This window comes from Erithacus rubecula, assembly GCF_903797595.1.
Source record: "Erithacus rubecula genome assembly, chromosome: 6".
In the NCBI taxonomy this organism is placed as follows: domain Eukaryota; kingdom Metazoa; phylum Chordata; class Aves; order Passeriformes; family Muscicapidae; genus Erithacus; species Erithacus rubecula.
In genome coordinates this window covers 35,805,631-35,827,226 of record NC_136688.1, presented here as the reverse complement: position 1 = coordinate 35,827,226, position 21,596 = coordinate 35,805,631, and the positions used below count along the sequence as shown (strand labels likewise).

The window sequence follows — 21,596 nt, the reverse complement described above, 5'->3', positions numbered from 1 at the left end:
TACAAGAAACATTCACCAGCAGTCCTCAAAGCAGTGTGATTCTGAGCTCAGTGAGAGTTTGGATCAGGACACAACTACTTCACAAAGATGAAGAAATGTTATCATTGCTGGAGGACTGAATCCATGGGTTGCTCAACACCTTTGTGAGAGCTAAAATCTGACTCATAGCAGTGTTCTTGGCACACTGCTCCCAGTGAATGGTTGTATGCTGATTCAGGGGGGATTACCCCTGAATCCCCTTACAAGAGCTCAAGGGAAGGTGTTGGCCAAGAGCTCTTGCATTTTGCAGATGGAAAATTCAATGCTCTGTTGTATTCTGAAGATGTGAGACAGTGGCTCCTTAGTCAGCCTGCTGCACCAGGATTTCCTGAAGGAACTCTGCTGCCCATGATCCCAGCTGGCACAGGATTTCCTAAGTGCTGAAGCACTTCCAGGGACCTCTGATGCAGAACTTAGCCAGCTTTGATGCAGAACTTAGCTAGCTTTTCCCATGATCTTTGTTATTGCTATGCAACTATTCTTCCCTGTTGAAAATTTCTTACAGATGTACATCCATAAGGCTCAAGAATATTTCTTAATTTTGATAAAACACATACCTTAATGAATTCAAGAGGCCTTAAGTTTATTCTAGTACTGGACTTCAATGACTAAGTACTGGAATCAATGACTAAGACTCCTGAAAGTGACATTTAACACAGTGGTTGAGTTGTATTATGCTGTTTGTTGGATACACCAACTGACAAGAATATTTAAACATAGCAGTTCTTAAAACTCAGTTAAAAGGATATTCACATGATCCAACTCCTCTAAAATGAATGTACTATTTTTCTGGGGCTCGCTGTGGGCATGGATAATGATCTTTCCATAGAACACAGAGTGCCAATAACCATGCTTTTGAAAAACTGTCAGAGTGCAATTCATATTGCTGGACACAGCTGAATTCAGCCAAATACTGCCAGCTACAAAATCCTTTAAAACATCAAAAAGCAGAAGAAGTGCACATCTATTTTTACATTTGCCTAGGGCTTGTACACTGTTTATGCAATTTTACTCAAGCTGACTTACCTCATGAAAAAATTTGGAAAAAACCCAATGTTTTATTTACAGGCAGTTTTGTTTGCTATCATATTTTTTCTTATTATCCATTAATTTTGTTTAGGAAAAACTGGCTAAAAAATTATATCTGATCTTTGAAACTAATTTTGCTTTACTTTTGATATCTCAGTTATGGTTTTAAATGCTTCCATGAGACATTAGCAATTCTAAGAGAAATTAAATTGTATTTATATGATAGACATGACCATGTCTTTTAAGCCAAGGATCTACTGTGAATTTCAAAAATTGTATTTTAATGACTAAAAACTGCACCTTGTGAAGGCAGTTTATATGTCCTGTTCTGATGTTGGACTAAAATTAGTTTGTCAGGAGTCCAAGAGAGTGAATGACAGAGTCATTCACACATCATCCTTTTGTGCCTACCTACATCTGGCAAAAAAGGTAAGACTACAAGATCCACAGGGAAATTCCCTATCTTTACCCATTACTATTGCATCAAAAATATCCATTAGAACAAGTTCTCCATCAATCTAACTTTGGCCAGCAGGGTAAGGGAGGTGACTCTCCCCCTCTACTCCATTCTGGTGAGATCTCCACCTGGAGTGCTGCATCCAGTTCTGGGGTCCCCAGCACAGCAAGGGTATAGACCAGAGTAGGGCCATGAAAATATTTAGAGGGATGGAATATCCTTCCTATGTGGCTGGTAGAAAGGCTGAAAGAATTGGGGTTGTTCAGCCTGCAACAGAAAGATGGTAGGTTTAGATTAGATAGGAGGAAGAAATTATTTACTGTGAGGGAGATGAGACACTGTCCAGAGAAATGGTGTATATCCTATCCCTGGAGTTCTTCAGGGTCAGGTTGATGGAGCTGTGAGCAACCTGGTCTGGTGGAAAGTGTCCCTGCATATGCCAGAGAGGTTTGAACTAGATCATCTTTAAGATGCCTTCCAACCCAAGCCATTCTATGACCCCATGATATTCATTCATTTCATTCATTCATTTCATTCTCCTTCCTCCTAGGACACTTCAGTGTCAGTACACTTGCTGGTCTTGATACCTCCCCAGATTTGTACGCATCAAGTACTCAGTGCATTCTTTCAGATGCTGACAATTAAACAGGGGACAGATCAAAACTTATGATGCCTTAAGAAACCACTACTTCAGACTTAAAACCTCTACTAGCAACAACTTTAACCATCTTGGAGTAGGTATGTCTTTTTTGGGAGTCTAAGAGAAGGACTCCCAGTCACTTGCAAAGAAGTTACTTGTGCTAGATTTTGACTTCTCAGGTAGCTATCACAATGCTATATTATTAAGAATTTTTTGGGAAAAGTGACCTGGGGAATTGTACTTTAAAGCTTCTCTAAATCTTCCACTAAAAACTGAAACAAAATGATTGTGAAAGGTTTTAAATGAACATTGACAAGCAACTTCTTTAAATACCCACACATTTTCAGATTTATTTTTCTGCACCACTCTTTCATCTTGTATAAAACTTAATGGATGACATACTTCATTCCACAAGTTGACAATGTTAAAAATGTGCTATTCCTTCTAGTTTTAGTATACTGCAAAGCCAGTGATAGCTACAGGCGCTATGAGCGATATACGACTGAAGAAAAATGAGATTACTGCCGATAAGGAACAAGAGACTTTCATATCTTAAAAAGAGTCTGAAATCCAGCAAATATGATCCCCAGCAGCAGATGCCCCTCAGATAGACAATGAAAGAAAAATGGTGGAAAAGTACTCAATGTGGCTTGTTGTTTCCTACAGCTGGAATGACAGCAAAATGAAATAGCATGCTGCCTGCATGAAGAAATCCTACCACTCTGGGAAAAATCTAGATGACTAACAGTCTAACAAAATGAGCAGTAATTTTCCACAGTGGGAAAAGTGATGTTACTCTGACTCACCTTCTTTGGTAAAAGATACCTTTACTTGGGAAGTGTTGCTCTTTTGAAGGCTATCCTGCTGTTATCATCGACATTTATCATAATAATGATGAATTTAATGGAAGTGCAGTACAAAAGCCAAACCTCAGGCTGGAAATAGGTATTAATGATTCTTTAACAAAAGGAATGAGACATATGCAAATGTGAAATAGCTCCTCTCTCTGTCTATTAAGGTGTTCCTGGAACATGAATGAGCATAATTCCATGATGTCAGTATTTCATGCTGCAGTGCAACCCTTACCTTGTATCCTGATGATTTGATGTGCACTCCTCGCTTGGTCAGTGTAGATTTCATTCGGATGAAAAAAGAGCGCTCTAGTGTGTTGTCAGTGGTTAGCAAACTGGGGTTCGTAGATTCCACTGGGGAACAGAAAAAATACATAGACACATAATTTAGATTTTATACATCCCCTCTAAGGTATTTTTCAGGTGCAATCCTTGAACTCACTAAAAATAAATGACTGATGGATGCTAAGAGTGTTGTAATCAATTTACCTCATTTAGAAAATGTTTATTTAGCAAAAAAGAAATTACAAAAATATACATATACTCAGTATGTCTCATTTTCAAGTTATTTTTCCCATAGAGTTTTTAACAGAGATTTGTTTCATTAACTCTTTCTCGCCCAATTTAGTTATGACTCGAGTGGAGGTTATGTGGCTAGAGTGTATGACATTGTTTTCAAAACTATTGGTCAGTATTTTGCAAAAGGCAAAGACTCACTTAGGTAGCAATTCTTCCTGAAATAGGCTGAGAATTCTGCAGACTTTTATTCCCTAGTCTCACCTCAGCTGCAGTGATTCCTGAATTACTGCTGGATTTGTGCCTTGGCTTCCACATTACTGAGGGGAAATTAGGGCCTTTATTATCAATAAAGCATTAACAACCTGAAGGCAAGAATACTCCAGTAAATGACACATATTATTATTATTGTCATATCATCTGTTATTGGTGATTAATTAGTCATTAATGAAATACATTTTTAGTCCAGCTGAAAGGATATTATATGCTCACAACTAAGGATAGCTCCCACCTGCACTTCTCCCTCCCTTAACTGTAACCACTTAAAATACTTAAGACTCTTAGTATAAACCATGATAAAATGGCATCAGCATTGAGGTATTCTTTATACAATCTTTACAATTCCTAATTTTTAGCCCTGTTAATGAATGTACCACCAATATACTGTTAATGGGAAAATTAAGAAGCATTTTACAATAAACAGGCATTACTGGAGATAAAAGAAATTTCAATTTCAGTGACGAATTTACAAGGAATAAAAAAAATATTTTGAAAATGTGCTTCTATTGTTCAGGAGAACCATACAAACTACTACTAGAAAGTCTTTAAGTATTTAAAATGCATTTGTTATGCAGTCAACAGAAAAGCAAAAACTTGTTTGTGAGCTAAGGATTATATTGAATTGTCCTTGATTTAATGTGGTCAATTTCTCTTATGTTTGTGACATTTCAGCTCTATTGTGATAACTGACAACAGTGCCCCTTTCTTTAGTGTGTCTCTTAAGATTTTTTTGTTTTAGAGAGCATGAATTCCATGTCATTTTAAATGTACAGCTCTTTATCACTCGAGGGAAAAGCAGAGCCATGTTATATTTAGTACTTTCATTTCTTCTGATTAAATATGAATTACTATGAAATTTTTCTCATCATCTAACACACCATAATACGCCAACAGCTTTTTAATACACTGTATAAGCACAAACTTCTGCTCTAAGAGTTTAATTTGCCCCTCTAATCCAATCACATCAACCTTATTTCTCTTATCAGAGATTCCCATTTTGAATTAAATGAGCTCATTAGTTTTAATCAAAAGCAGAGAGATCAAAACTTAAACGTAAATGCTTTAGATCAGAACTGTCAGTCAGCCGTGCAGTTCTATTTTACTAAAACACAAGATCAGAGACCCTTAGAACCAATTTTTTCTCGTAAGGGATGCCAAGAGCTTGAAGATGCTATATCCCTTTTTTTTTTCTCCCAAGGACAGATTATACATTTAAGGTTAGACTTAATTTAGAGTATTTTTTTTTTTCATCCTGGTGGAAATGGGAAAGTATGCCATTCTGCTGTTGTCTCTTTCACATTTATTGGTGCAGGTCCTTGGAGACCTGAACAAATGTGAAGCCATCACAATCCATGCAACAAACCCATCCCCAAAAATTTCAGCTCTTTTCAGCAATATCACATGAGAAATAAAACCCTGAAGGGAAAGAGGTGTTTCAGGCTGTGGGACAGTGGAACCCTGAAACAGCAGCCAAAGTCACCCAGAGAGCAGCAGTACTGGTAAGATGAGGATCATAATTAATTATTATTTTTATTGTAGAGTACAGTCCAGTAGTTAAAGAGTACATTAAGAAACCACAGCATGGGTGCTCCCTGCTGTGTGAAGAAATGCTAAAATCAGCTTAACAAGTGTAGTAGTTGTAGTCCAGCACATTATGCTCTAGCACAGGCACTAAGTACAATATGTCCTCCTGTGTTCTAATGGTAATTACCTAAACATACAGAAGTGGTGTTAATTAAACACACAATATCTTATGCTCAAAAAAAGATCAGGCTGTACCATTCCCAAAAAATGGAAATTAAAATTTCTTTTTCATACACAGTTAAATAAAAGAAAGGATAACAACTGACATACAATAAAGTATACTTGGCATTGACATCTTTTTGGCCTCATTTAATCATATATCATAAGATTAACATCATTTTGCTGTTATTATACTACCTACAAACCTATAAATCTCTGTAAGTGAATGTTATAAAATGCACATATTTTATCCAACAGACTGGAACAGTGTCATATAAATACGAATTTTGAAGGGTTTGATTTTCTTTAACAAAAAGTATCTGAGAGTGTATGTGTGAGATGGGATTAGTTACCTAAAAGTCCAGAACAGCTTGTGAACAGCATTTTGAATTTCTCTCAAGAGAGAACCATTAGGGCTGATAGTACAAATCTGCATTCAGGGTTGCATCCACCTATGGCAGATACTGTAACAATGCTAATTGTGGTTATGCATGCAGGATTTTAAAAATAGGATGTGTACAGAACAGATCCACTGATGTCAGTGAGATTTGGACAGGACTATATGGAGTACAGTCCATTTGTGTTCTCAGAAGTTGGTTTTAAATTCCTACCACGGAACCTTTTCAAGTTTTTTTTTTAAATTATGTCAAAGCAGACTTGCAATCTGAGGAAAATCAGAATGAAACTCCAGCAATTTGATTTTTTAAAAAAATTATAATCTAAAATCTTTAAAAAAAGCCTGAAATAAAAAAAGGTCCACTTGGTTTGATACCATAGAAACAAAAGGTGTCTTTTTAAACTGAAAAATAAGGCTTCCTGGTTCAATTTACTGAGTTTAAACTTACTGTTGAGTTATAAACTTCTGAAACTGTGAGTTTAGAATGCCAATTATGTGATAAAAGCCAATGCTTACTGCATGTGAATTAAAGTATTTTACACTGTCAGACTTAGAAGTATAAAAAGTAAGTCTGGGTTGTCTTTGCAAAGCAGGTAATTGTGTACTCTGCTGGGAAAGCACTTGCCTTTGTGTGCCCTTAAACATCTTCTGCAGATACTACTAAAGGAATAAACCTCTTCTCTTTCCACTCTCAAAGCTGATAATGCAAGATGAGATTTCTAGACACAAGGAATGCATTTTCCATTTCAAAGGGAATGAAGCTGCAATCCACTGTACCCATACTGAAGTGACACAAATGTTAAAATGCTTAAGTAAGAGCCACAGAGACAAATGGGAAGATATTATGAAACAGCAGCCAATTCACAAAACTCTTTTGTTACCTTGTTAATTTACTGAGATGAGCTGTGTTGGCCAGAGCTTGGTGCTAGCAGTGCCAAGGCTGTGGGCTTGACCCTGTATGGGCCATTCACTAAGCACTTGGACTGACTGATCCTTGAGAGTCCCTTCCAATTCAGAATATTCAGTGATTCTGTGAACTTCTGTGATTCTGAACATTTTTTTTTTGCAGACAAACCCTGCATCTCTGATCCTTCAATGGGCTTTGCTTTGGGAATAATCTTGGCCCAGACCCAGTCATGCATCATTTAACTTCACATGCTGGAAGAGTTCTTCTGCTTCTTCTGATGGGACACATCCATGTCCATAGCTGGAGGACTGAGTCCATGGCTCTAATCCTGCAGGGGTCTGCAGAGGCACTGTACACCTCTGTGAAGTCTGACTATTTTAATGCTATAGAGCAAACCAAAGTAAACCAGTGCAAATAATTCTCTTACACACCAACAGCACATGTACTGTCCCTGTGAGTGATTCACAAGCACATTCATATTCAGATAAACAATTTGTCCCCAAGAAAAAAAAGAGGTTCCACATTTGATTTATGTCTTAAATAAGAAAAAGCTGCCACAATAAGCTGAATAGTGTTCACCAACTTCTGGGTTTTTTTTCCTTGACATGCATTAAAAATAATTGAGAGGAGAAAAATGCATTTTTGCATGCCAAACAGAGAAAAGATAGGCTGCTCATTCTTAGGAAGACAGGAAGTTACAGAGGGAAAACCAAACCAAACATCAACCAGGAATTTGATGAGATGGGTAGAAAAAATACTTTATGGTTCAACATAAAGGATTTTCTGGATTTTGCCGAATTTTAGGAAGCTTTCACCTGGCTTTCATTTCACTTCCTTGAAATCATATGTCCATACATTTTTAAAAAGACATTCTCAAACACCAACTATACAGACAGCTCTTAAAAGAGAAACAAAAAAGAGAACATACAAAACAGTAAGAAAAAGGGAGTTCTTTTCCTGTTATCTTCTATACTTGCAAACCTTTCCTCACATTTTCTAAAAATCTTATAAATCTTTGCACAAGGAACTGATAATCATTATGTTCAACTAATTAGGCAATATATATCTATCATTTTCAGTTGGACTAGATGCAGCTTTTAAATGCTTCTATTTCTTCTGTGCAGTTTATTGTCTGTAACCAGGCATTAAAAGACTAAGAAAATTTAATCTTGAGTACTTAACTGCCTTTAATCACAAAAGCGACTCTCAAAAAAAATCACTATTTACCAAGATCATTCTCTCTCAGTATCTTACAGAACAATTATGATCATTTTATAGACTAAAATATGAATTTTCACAACTACTAACCCAACAAATAAGATTCAAAAGCTAAAAGTTAAGACAATTTATTTCCTATAAGTGCAAGTTACTGTACTCAGCAATTGTGCAAATGAATGGTTTTAAGTGAAGTGGGTTCAGGCTGATTGCAGGCTGAACATGGGCAAGTACTGAAGCTAAAATTTGTTCTAGAAACTGCTGAAGATTCCTGGACTACTTGGATGAACCATTTCAGCTTATTTATGGACACTGGCAGCCTGCCTGGAGACCAGCTGAAGAGCACAGAGCTCACAAATTCTGTAGGTACTCTCTTGGTCTCACCAGTGTGCTCAGCATCCTGCAAAATCAAGGACTATATAAACTATTTATTTAACATTGTGGTGGCAGAGGCCCATTCATTCTTCCAAAGCAATACTGTTTCTAAAAGGAGCAATAATATTTGTGCTGTAAGCTGTCCCAGTTATAAATGGGAACTTGAGTTCCTGAATAACCAGATTTGGATCTGAAATTCATAGTACTTTTAGGTGAATGGGCAAAACTCATAAAATTTCTGTTTTGCTGTTTACTGAAAAATTGAAGAAAGCAAGAATTGGACTCAGATTTTAGGTTCCATTCTTTCCTTTACATTGGGGGAATACTGGACTCTGGATAAGGCATCACGCAAAAGGGGAAGCTCTTTCAGAGCAGCTCTTTCAAAAGAAATGGAAAGAAAGATGACTTCTTATAAAGAATTTATATCTAGGTAATGTTTTCAGACAAGATAATAAACTGTTCTATTTTGTCACCCTACCTCCACAATGAAGACAATTCACTTTTCATGACCTATAGGCCTATTAGAAATTCAAAGGCATATAAACTTTAAATGCTATCAGATTTCTGTTGAAAGCTAGATCTTTTAATGTTTTTTTATTCATTGGTTTTTTTCCCCATTCTTATCTCTTCAAATTTTCCAGATCCAATGACTGATGGTATGGCCTAGGTTGTTTTATGTAAAATCCTTAATTTTTTGCAACATTGAAGAATTACATGTAATGTAATGCTTTTTTGACACTGCTTTTTGACACTTAACATTATAATGCAAATTTGACATTGAAGCATTACATATAATATATTTATTTAATTTATTTCACAATTTTTTAAAGAATATGCTATATTTACATTTAGACAATATGACTGTTTTTATTATCACTGTAATTACTGGGCTATGGTCCACATGTAACAGTGCACTCTGTTAAGCTTAGATTTGAAACTGGGAGAACAAGAGACTAACTCAGATACATCCAAGTTATTTTAATGTGATAAATGTCCATGCATTCAGGCAAAACACAACTCAGTGAAGTAGCAGTGAATTTAGTTACAACAGCCAAGAAAGTGAGAGAACATGTTTTACATCTGATCTACATGCATGCTATAGTTTGTGTACCAAAATAGCTGGATTTGCAGAGGAACAAACCATGCTTTGGAAAGTTATCCTGTAGCATTACATATAATGAGCTTACCCTGTTTGCTTTTTGATTCAACTATGCCCACGTACTGACTATACTTATGCAGGTGAAACTGAAGTAAAAACTCATTGGCAGGCATTTCCAAGTATTATCAGAAGCATTTATGAATGTTCTATGACCCTTGTAGAACCAAAGTAATCTGAACTACCCTTACTGGACTAATAATCACAGAATCATAACATGGTCTGGGTTGGAAGGGACCTTAAATATTGCCTAGTTGCCAGCCCCCTGCCATGGGCAGGGATACCTTCCATAGCCAGGCTGCTCAGAGCCCATCCAACAGGGCCTGGAACACTTCCCAGGGATGGGGTATTCACAACTTCTTGGGCAAACACAGTGTCCACCTTTCTCATACTCAAGAATTTTTTTCCTCTTATCTAATACAAACCAAATCTCCTCCGGTTTATGACCACACTCACTTGTCCTGTCACTTCATACCCTTGTAAAAACTCCCTCTCCAGCTTTCTTGTAGCTGTCTTTAGCTACTGGAAGGCTGCTCTTCTTCAGACTTCTCTCAGCCTTTCCTAGTGTGAGAGGTGTTCTATCCCTCTATTCACCCTGTGTCCCTCCTCTGGACTGTTCCCATATAGGTCTCCTGTGCTGGGACCCCAGAGCTGATGCAGCACTGCAGGTGGAGTAGAGGGGCAGAGTCCCCTCCCTCACTCTGCTGGCCACACTGCTTTGGATGCAGCCCAGGACAGGCTCAAGTACTTTATTTAATACCCTAAAGCTATCCTTCTTGTGCCTCTCCTTCTAGTTCTTCTTCCAGCCTAGAAATGTCTTATCACGCTATGAATTCCCAGCATATGCAATTTACTTCCCATGTAAACTTTATCCCACAGAACTCTTTACATATCTGGTAAGATAAAGAGTAAATTAAGAGCCATGAATAAAGTATGGCCAGGATGAAACTATGAATAAGATATTTGTTACACTGTAACACTGAAAGACAGATTTTACAACAAATTTTTGTATTTCAGTGATCTATGAAAGGCACAGAGCGTTTCTATTTGTTTGAAAACAACATAATAAATATTTGTTGTTAACAGAACTAATAATGGTAGGAAACTTTAACTCTGAAAAGCATTTGAAAATGTTACTGTCTACTGGGTTTCAATCCATTATGTAAACACTCACAAACATACCCATGCTCATCCAATTGACCAGAACAACTCCTGAAGAGCTGGTATAGTCTCGCTAGTGAGTGAGTGGTACATAAACCACCCTGCATATGAAGCTCAAACTTCCCCCTACAGTTTTACATCTAAGGTTAATTTATTTTAATCAATGGAATAAATAATTTGACCCAACCTGTTGACTTGGTTTCATGTGAGGTCAGCAACACTCAGACATTTTCAAGGCTCAGTGAAAATCCCAAAGAAAATTAGCAGAGTGATATCATTTCCTCACTGTTTACTTTCCATGCAGCAATTCTAATGAAGTTTGAAACACACAATGGATGGAAGATGTCCTGGTATTAGGAGAGTGTAATATCATAAACAAGAGTATATCACTCCACTGTTAAGGAATGTTTATGGAGAAAAGAAACTGGGAAATGAGAAAAACAACAAAGGAGAAAAAAAAAAAAAACATTAACTGCTTTTGAGGGTAAAACTTCACTGAATTCCCCAAGGGCTTTCTGGTCCTGTGAAGAATAGAGGACTAAATGTTTAATCTCCTTTGAGATGTGGCTGGTTTCCACAACTTAAATGATCATTATCCTTACTGAGCAGCTTCTTATAAACAATTTTGAGCATTTTGTTTCTGCACAAAACTGCCATTAAATGCTGATGTTGTTCCCCCTCTCCTGAGCTAGAAGAACTGGGGGTATTTTTTCTTTCTTGCTAGTTTTCTGCTCTTGCCTAGTAACTTGTGAATCATTAACTGACACTACAGAGCCTAGCTGTGAAAATAACTGTGGTTTAGAGCTGCCAATAATGGCCCACTAAAGTTCCTTCCCAGCACATGGCATAAAACACCTCCAACAAACATTAAAAAATTCCTTCTGATGTTGTTTAACATTGCCAGCCTGCTTGGGCTTAAAAAGCACAATAAATAGGTTGCTTTCCAGATTTTCATATGCCAAATGGGAGGTGCTTTTTGGTGAAGCTTTTTCCCCAGGGAAAGGAGAGTAGCTGAGTTACCTCACGCTGCAAAGTCGATGTTTGGATGATCCCACTCTAGGGAAACATACACAAGTGCCACAGTCAAGCTGCTGCTAGTGGATGTGTCTGTACTCAGCAACTAAGCAGTAGGAAAGTTCAAGAGAAAAAAAGGAGCATCATAAAGATACTCTTTGGGAGCACATGACATCCAGCAAAAGCCATTAAGCAGCAGCCTGAGTATGCCAAGGAACAACAGTATGAATACAAAAAGTGAGTGTTTGAAGTCTTAGTGGAATTCCCTGAAAATATAGCCACTTGAGGAATCTATTTCTTCAGAAAATACCTTTTGTGCTGCTGGGATATTTGGGGGATTCTATTTTCAATACCTGTTTTCTGGATCTAGTGGAGCAATGCTTTTATCACGACTATAAAATGGTTATGAGCCAATTCCTCATATGAAACAGTCAGTAACAGTGGGGCTTTTTTATGACAAACATGATGTCAGACAAAGGGCATCAGGACTTAGTCTTTGTACTACAATACAAAATAACAATACATAAACACCTTTGTGAAAGCAGCTTGAAACCCCATGTTTTCTATTAAAAAGTCATGTTCAATCTTCACTGTTGATAGAACAGAATAGCTAACACAGAGAACACTGTATATCAGAAAGGTCAATAGTTATTATGAGCTACAAATATATTTTTTTCCATCCTTCAGGCTGTTTAGCGCATATCACAGCATGAGCAGCTGTCTTCTTTAATGCTTTTAAAATTAGAATCCCAAAGAGGAAGAAAAAATTACATTTGCAATGATTGCTCTTTGCTTTTGTAAGTTTACTTTAATACACTATTTTATATACATGAATCTTCCATGCAGCCTAACCAAGGGGCAGTTACTGGTTGCTAGTATCTACTGGATTGTTACATCAATGCTTATAGAAAAATGCTTATCCTGACAAAAAAAATCACTTTGCACAAATTGTGCAACCTTGTTGAATAACCTGTCTACAAAAGTACGTAGCTATTGGGCATATGTTTAAACCAGGCAAGTGCACCTGTGAAAGCACAGACTGATCTACTAATGGTGAACAGTTACTGGCTCAGCAGCAATAAACAGAGGGGGCCACCTGACCCACCATTTTCTGTCCACACACTGAAAAGAGGGGAAAAAGGGTGGTATGACTGTGGCACCATTTGACCTCTTATATTTTTCAAACATGGCAAGTATCTGGGCTCATCTTTTGTAACAGCAAACAACTAAACACTGCAAAGAGGTTTCCAATCTCTTCTTTGGATTTCAATCACATTGGCTCTATCAAACAGTTCCACTTTCCAAGTTTAAACTTTATCTGAATGCATGATGCTGTATCAAATGCAAATAAGTACTCTATAAATACTTTGAAGCATGGAAAGCAAGAAATAATTTTATTTATAAAAAAAAAAATTACCTAATTTAGAATGGTTCAATGATGACAACTCACGCAAGTTGGATTTACACACCATATGTTGTCGAGGAAAAAGATGTCTAATTGTCTAGAAAAATGTTTTCATCATATGTTTAACATTTTGTTTACAGATAACTTCATCACTGGACAGTCAGTGGCAATAGGTATGGTGCTAACACCATGTCATGGCTTCAGCATAATATAATTCAGAATATAGTTAAGGGACACTTTTTCATACACAAAATGTAAGAAAATGTATTTTTACATACTCAGAATCTACTTTTCACTGCTAAAACCTATTTTTCAATAAAAAGAATAATGGAAAAATGGAGAAATATAGCCTTTCTCATATTTCCAAAAAAGTAGCACTTTAAAAATCCCATCAATATAACAATTACTTAAACATGAAAATTCTTGTGTCCTCAATGCTGTGCATCCATCTGTATTTCAGAATGCTGTTAACATTCCCATCATCACAAGATTCTCTGTGCAATTGTCCCTCTCATCTGTCACACTGACACTCCATGACCCGGCCCAGGATAAGATGAATCAGGCAGGCTGCTAATCCTGCAGCTTCTGAGGGATTTGCTAGCACAGCTGGGGCAGTGGGTAGCTGATGCTGCTGGGATGGACTGCTCAGCTGGTAGTGCTTCCAGAGCAGCCCTTACCTCCCACACTCACATTCCTGGCTGAAGAAAGGGTAAGAGACCCAAGTGCCCAGGTTTCTCTAGAGCTTTATCCCTTACTGGAACTGCTGCCTTGTGCCTGTTACGGAATTTTCTCCTCAGGGCAGCATATTCAATTAAAATATAGCAACAACATTCCTAAGGTACACCAAGAGAGTTCTCATGCAGGTAAGTAAGCACTGATAGATTTCTTTGCTTACGCAGAATTTATGAAAAAGTTGAAAATAATGACAAGTGCTATGCCATTGAAATTCAGAAAGAGTTGAGAACAAGTATCTCCAAAAGTGACAGACTTGAGGCTGCTGAAGAAAAAACCCCTAGGGGTAGTTTCTGTGGGCTGCAGCCATGCATTATTCTTAGAAAACTATTAACTCAAATTATTTAGTGAAAACAAATGTCAAGTGGACTGGACATCTCACTTTTATTATATTTTCTGTCTTTATCTATTTATTTTGCACTGTGGAATTAAGAAGGTTTTTGACAGACATAATCAGAACCTGTCATATAACACAGGAAACAGCATGTTAAAAAATCAGCCCACACTGCAGATATTTTGGCATATTTATCACAAGGCTTGAATAGTAAACACTTAACAGACAGAATTCTGGGGTATTTTTTGTCTTTATTTTAATAATGGGAACAATGACTTTTTTCCCATAATGCTTCTTCAATTAAATCGCTGAACAAAACCAGGCCAGACCTTGGATAATAGGAATAAGGTGATCAATAAAAATTGTTTTTCCTTTTTTGGGTATTCAATTTTTCTTCCTTCAGTGTTTGCCAACTAAGTAAATTGGAGAATGAGCTTTTAGGCATTGGCATGGTAAGACAGGTGAAATTTCCATGGAATACTATTTTCTGAGTTTTTCTGAGTTAAAATTTTTCTGCATTGTATCCTCACAATCCTGGAGCTTGAACTGTTTCTTTTTTCTCCAAGTCTGAAGATCACCCCATGGATTAGTAAATGATTGAGGATTGTCTCTTAAAAGACTCTTTAAAAAACTGTCAGAATCAACCCGAGACAAAGATTTATTATGAACTATTTAAAGGGCTTAATATATGTATCCCCAAAGAGCCCTTGGAGCAAACTAGAAAGGAAGAATGGAAATCTCAAAGAATGGGAAAAGTCTCCAATGCCCCACTTTCTTCACACCATGATTACTGTTTACTCAAAGGATAAAATGCCTAACCTGTCACATGCAGTCTTCAGAAGCTCTATTATTGCTGATGTACAGTAAAAAACCCAAAACAATGAGCCTCGACAGTAATGTGCCTAAGAAAGGCAGCTATAATTTGCTTTCTAACCTGTCCACTAACACACTAATGTGGATACATCTTGTAGAAAATGCTGATCTCCTGACCCAGAAAGCAATCAAACAACTGCCAGAGTGTTTGCTGTCACACAAGCTGTGACCATTACCTTAATTATATGTTACCACGTAACAAACCTTCCCTAATGAGCAACTCTCCTCCCGTCCCTGTGCCAGCTAACCCTTCTGTCCTTGAAGAGCAACACTGCAGATGATTTCAATTTGAAATTTGAAAAGCATATTCACATGCAGTAGTTGCAATGGATAAGGATGTGTAAAAGGAATTACAAATGTATTACAAATGTATATATATAAATAAATTATATTAATTATAAATTATATATAAATATATAATTGGTAAACTATAAGTGATGCTGGATATGACCTTTGACTATATATGTTCATATATAAATATATCCATCTTTGAATATTATTTTTTGTTTAAGAAAGTACCTAAAATACTTCCATAATGATATGTTTCACTTTGAGCCTAAACCCAGGAAAGGTACATGAGTCATGGCTCACACAAATGCTTGTTTTCCCTCTGAGGTATGAACTTTCAGCAGGTTAAATTTTCACTTCAGCTCATAGTTTTAATATCCTTTTTTCCCTTCTATTTTCAGGTGTTGGGACATTCCCATTCAACTTACAGGACACCATATCCTTATGAACAAATAAAAGCTTCTCTCTCAGAAATTATCTGTGTTCTGCCTCAGATGTAGTATTAGAAAAAGGGGGAAAGAGCCAGGCACAGGAATCTGGTCTTGGTCTGTCTGGATTATTAATCCCTCTTATGGGATAGTTTCAACATTTTAGCCCTTCATGCTAAATGCATATCTAACCTAAATAATTCAGTGGGAAGCATCTGCAGATTTCCCATCTGCTGTGTGTTTTACTTCAGTGGTGAGTGTCAGTGTCAAAACACTTAAAAACGCAGCTATACATCAAAAGAAGATCAGGAGGAACATGAGAAAGACCTAAATAGAAATCAGAGCAGACAATTGAACAGCAGAGCAACAGATGAAATTTCATGCAAACAAGGGCAAGATGTAGCACAGTTTCAAAGAAACAGAAACTCCTCTACACTCAGAAGCTTTAAATAACTTTAACTAGGCAGTAAAAGGAAATGGAAATATCTCAGTGAAAACACCTGCTCTGTATGGAGACTGTTACAGCTAAAGACTTAATGAGATGTTAGAACACAATAAAAAATAATTTAATGTGAATAAATTTCTAAAGAAAATATTACTATTCTGTTATGTAACTTTACGAATGAGACTTTAAATTCAGTATTGTGTTTCGTTCTAGTCATCTGTTATTAAAAAAAAGAATAATGGAAACAGAAAAACTTAAATAGAAGGACATCTGAAGAGAGATTAATGGGATTATAAATATTTAGCTTTGAGAAGAGATAAATGTGACAAAAGATACATAAAATAATGAATGATACATAAAAGATAGAATAAGAACAGGATATTTTCAATAAATGGAAGGGGAAACACATTTTGCACTGATAAACACAAAATTATTGAAATAAATATTTTTCACCCCACAACATCTAATCTGTACAATTATCTATCTATCTATCTATCTATCTATCTATCTATCTATCTATCTATCTATCTATCTATCTATCTCAAAAGAAGGTCTAAATATCTCTGAGGCTAACTAGAATAACCATGCTACACTATGCATAATAAAATTTACATGAGATATCAAGTGTTCTGATTCAACTTAATGGCACAGTAACCATACTGAAGATTTTACATGTGATTTGGAAGTATTTAGTACCAGTTACTCTAAATGATAAGATAGTGGGCAAGATAAGTATTGAACATCCACTTATATAAGTTCCTGTGCTACTATGAAATCCCTCTTCCATATAAAGATCTATAGCAGGAAATGCTTCTCTTGTTTACTCATGCCCCACCTCCTGTTGCTTATAATCCTCCAGTAGTTTCTAAGCATTCAGTAGCATAGAAAAAAACTGAGTCCCTTCAGAAAGGATATGTAGCTACATGGTCTTCTCTTTCCTTCATTTACTGTCTTTAAATTGGAACATTCTTATGATCTTTCTCTAGAAATTATAAACAGCAACATAAAGCTGCTTTGTATTAAGGCTGGAGTAAATTCTGAAGCTACGGAGAACTGTAGTGAAGCTTTTGCCAGTGCTTCTCTGAATATTGAAAAACTTAAGTACTTTTCGCTGAAGTTGTTACAGGTCCTTGAATGGACTTAACATTCAGTGAATATCTGGATAAAGCTCCTACAGGTACATTAACCAGAAAATGAAGGTCAAAGAAAGTGTGCTCCCCCAATAAAGAATGCTAGAACACTGGTAATAACAGATGAGGAGAAGGCTGAGGTACTCAACACTGCTTTAAACCAGCTTCAAAGGCAACCTCCATTCCCATACCTCTTGAGTGGATGGACAGCAGGATGGAGACTGGGGGAAGCAAAGTCCCTCTCATTGTAAGTAAAGATCAGGTTAATGATCATGAACCTGAACATAGGTAAGTCTATTAGACGCAATGAGACGCATTTCACAGTCCTGAGGAAATTGGCTGATATAATTACAATACACTCCTGATGAGATTTGAAAAGTCATGGCAGTCAGGGGAAGTCCCAGGTGACTAGAAAAGGAAACATTGAACCCATCTGTAAAGGTAGAAAGGAGGACCCTGGGAACTACCAACCAGTCAGCCTCACCAGGTCATGAAACAGATCCTTCTGGAAGCTGGGAGGTGATTTGGGAGAGTCAGCATGGCTTCACCCAGGGCAAGCCCTGCCTGACTAACCCTGTGGCCTTCTGTGATGGGGTGACTGTCACTACTCAGGGGAAGGGCTACAGCTGTCATTTACCTGGACTTCTCTGAAGCCTTTGACAGGCTTCATCTCAACATCATTCTCTATAAATTGGAGAGTATGTTAAGATTAGATATGAGGAAGAAATTCTTTATTATGAGAATAGTGAGGAACAGGCTGCCTGGAGAATTTGTGGATTCCCCATCCCTGAAAGTGTTTCAGGCCAAGTTGATGGGGCTGTGAGTAACTTGGTGTAGTCAAAGGTGCCCCTGTCCATATCAGTGGGATTGGAACTAGATGATTTTTAAGGTTGCTTCCAACCCAGCCCATTCCATGGCTCTCTGATGATTTCTTCAGAACCAAGAAGTTCCATTCTCCAGCTGGCCTAATATGTCTGCCTTTACTGCATACACATTTCTATATTAAATGTGTTCTCTACGTTTCCCCCAGTCTACTACTTAGATGGGAAAAAGCAGTGTGCAAAGCTTGCCCATTGCCATTATAGGATTTTTTTTGTGAAGAATCTATGCTTAAATTAATTTCTTTAATCACTACAGATGATTTTTAAAGATAAAAGATTGTTATTACATAGCTTGTATAAGAATTAAGACTTTGTAGCAAATTAAGGCTTTGTAGAGAATAATAATTATAAGACTGTTTTCCAAGAAATTATAATAGACATGTAGCACATTACATATTGCAAAGAATTTTGCAGTCAGATTATACTCTGTCCATTAAAAATATTATTATAAGATTTTTAATTTAATCTTGGTATATTTTAAGGAACAATTATGAGATAATTAGGGAAGACCATGAATCTTATGTGCAAATACATTCTATAATAACATCTGTGTCTTGTTACGAAAAATACAAATTGTAACAGTGAATTAACATATTTTAATAAAAATTTACATAATTTCTTATGTATTAAAAATATAACTTGTAATATGAAATTATTTAAATTATTATGAAATTATTTCAAAGCCAAAATACAAGACCAACAGTGATCCATGCTCTCTTTGTACTTTCTGACTGCCTTAGTCACAACATAGATCATTAAATAGCTTACTGTTCTATAGAAAAAGAATTTTCTAGGTAAAAAAAATTTAATTTCAGAATGACTTTGATTAATTAAAATTTATATCAAAATACAAAAGGAAATTCTTATCTCCAAAAAGATTTTGTAAAAGATATTTGGGTTTTCCCACTTAGGCACTCCATATACTCCTAGTAAATCCCAGCACAGTGCAAATAGTGATTTCATATACAAAATATTAGTAGCTGCTTAATATAATCAGGTGTTGGAATAATGATAATGATTACCTCATCATATTGGTAATTTTTGCATTCTGTTAGCAAATTTTGCTTTTGCTAACATGATGCAAAAGTTGTTAATATAATGAGTCTCATTGTATTAGCAACTTTCTATCACATTAACAAAGATTAAATTTGCTAATGTAATATGACAGTCACTAACGTAAGATTAGTGTAAACAGAGAGCAGAGTCTCTGTAGGCCTCCTAAAGGTAATGCTGAACATGTAAGCAATGCTCTTTTGTTTTTCCTCTGCTAGCTATACCTTGAGTGCCCCAAGTGTCACATTCCCCAAGTGTCACATCCATTGGCACTCCCTGAACGTGCTCCAGGAAGGTCCACACTGCCAGCCATGAGATTAACTTTTGATGCAAAATCATGAACATAAAGTGACTTGCTAGCAGACAAGTGACTGATACAAATGGATCAGTGGATGTTCATACGACATCGAGATGTGTTCATGAAAACTGACATTAGCAATATTGATGATTAATTTATATAGGACCTCCCATGATGAGCGTACCTGTGCCTACAGAAATATTGAAGAGTTACAGCAAACTGTAAAATACAGTCCTTGGACTGCACTGTTCATGGGGGTCTCCCAAAAGAGACTTCACATGATAGGAATTTATGGCATAAATGTCACATTAGGAAGTGTCACATTAGTAAATGGCAAGGAGCCTGAGTACAATGATCTTTTTACTTGTATAGCACAATGTCAGATTGGCTGCACAGCCTCTACACACCTGCACAAGTGACTTGGGAATTAAGCTATGAGAAGCCATGTGCACATAAAGGAACATTAAGGGGCTTTACCTGCATCAATGATCCCTCACTCCTGCTGTAACACTGGCACCATCCATGTTCCTGGGGTAATGCTTTCACCTCCTTGACCCAGACTTGAGGAGCCAAAGAGAAGCTGCAGCCTTTTGTGAGCATGGAAATACAGGTCTCTCTTCCTAACCTTGCCTAAATGGTCTGATTTGAATGAGCATCTGAGTCATGTGCTATGTTAAAGAAGAACTGTGACAGACTGTTACTACAAGAGAGCTTCAGAATAAGAGCTTGCTCTCACCTTCTATTTTGAAACTTTTAGGACAAGCCACATACCAAATCTGGACACTATTATTCTTCTTATGTTCCGTCTCAGGACAACCTAAGAAATCTACGTGCTCCCTCCTGAAGTCTACATGCATCCAGTGTTTGGATTTACCAGCCTACAACATGTGGGTGCCAGAATGCAATTCTCATTTGACAGAAGTGAAAATTAAATGCAACAGTTAGTCAACACAAGAACTATTTACAGTAGCAAGCAGTTAAACACCACTAAAATATTCTGAGGAGAAAAATCAACTGTTTGTCTACAGTCTTGTGTGAAAAATCATGGTATCAGAAAGGCAGTAGACACAAGCTTTCAGTGAATAACCTCAGCACAGCCTCATGCAAAGAACGGCAGCTACTTGATATATAGTCTCTCCTCCTTTCAGGAAAAACACCAGTAAATTTAGCCCATATGATGTAGTAACAAATGCTAACAGCATGCAGGATTCCTGCAGAACAGAGCTGTTGAGCAAACTGGAAAACAAGTAAGTAAACTTGATAACTGTGCAGATAAATAAAATGTATGCTCCAAATTTTCATTTGCTTTGTGCTTGATTTGATTTTATAGCTATTGAATCAGTTTTGTGGCCAAGCACTAAAGAGTTAGGATTAGCACATGTGGATTGTGTGGGCTGTTTAGTCCTAGATCCAGTAGCACATCTGCAGGTACAATAACCAGCTAAGTAAAGGAAGGGCTGATGGGGGAGCTAGATATTTAAGAAGGTTTACTGATTGAATGCAAAGGGCTTTTTGACATCAGAACAAGTTAAAACTGGATTCACAGCTTTATGTTAATATGTAAGTTTCTTTTACTATAAACAGCAAGCTGAACTAAAAAATAAAAGCTAGTTTCATGATAAATGATATTTCAGTTCATAGCACTAAAATATAAAAAGGAACAATCATGAGTTTTCCATTTCTTTTCCTTCAGTTCTTAGAATGTGATTTCTGTGAACAATTGTTTAATTAGAAGACCATTTCTTTCAGTGAAATGTAAAAGTGAAGCTCTAACCACTTATTGTTATGAGCACTATGTGGTTTTTGTCTTTGTTAGAGCAGTATTTCTGGAGCTGATTCACCACTGAATTCTAATATGGCAAACTGTATTCTGCTGATCTAAATTGCACTTGCACAGGTTTGTTTTTTTTTTTTTTATTAATGCAGAAATCCTATTCTATCTTGGCCAGT

The 21,596-nt window shown here is 36.7% G+C and overlaps 1 protein-coding gene across 7 annotated transcripts in view; it reads right to left on the bottom strand.

Moving 5' to 3' along the window:
- The window catches only part of NPAS3 (neuronal PAS domain protein 3), a 582,446-nt gene that overhangs the window by 50,881 nt on the left and 509,969 nt on the right, over positions 1-21,596 (bottom strand). For all 7 annotated transcript variants that reach the window (XM_079310215.1, XM_079310216.1, XM_079310221.1 and 4 more), the window contains one exon: positions 3,252-3,370. In XM_079310215.1, coding sequence (XP_079166341.1) covers positions 3,252-3,370 — 119 coding nt within the window. The remainder of the gene's footprint in view (positions 1-3,251; positions 3,371-21,596) is intronic.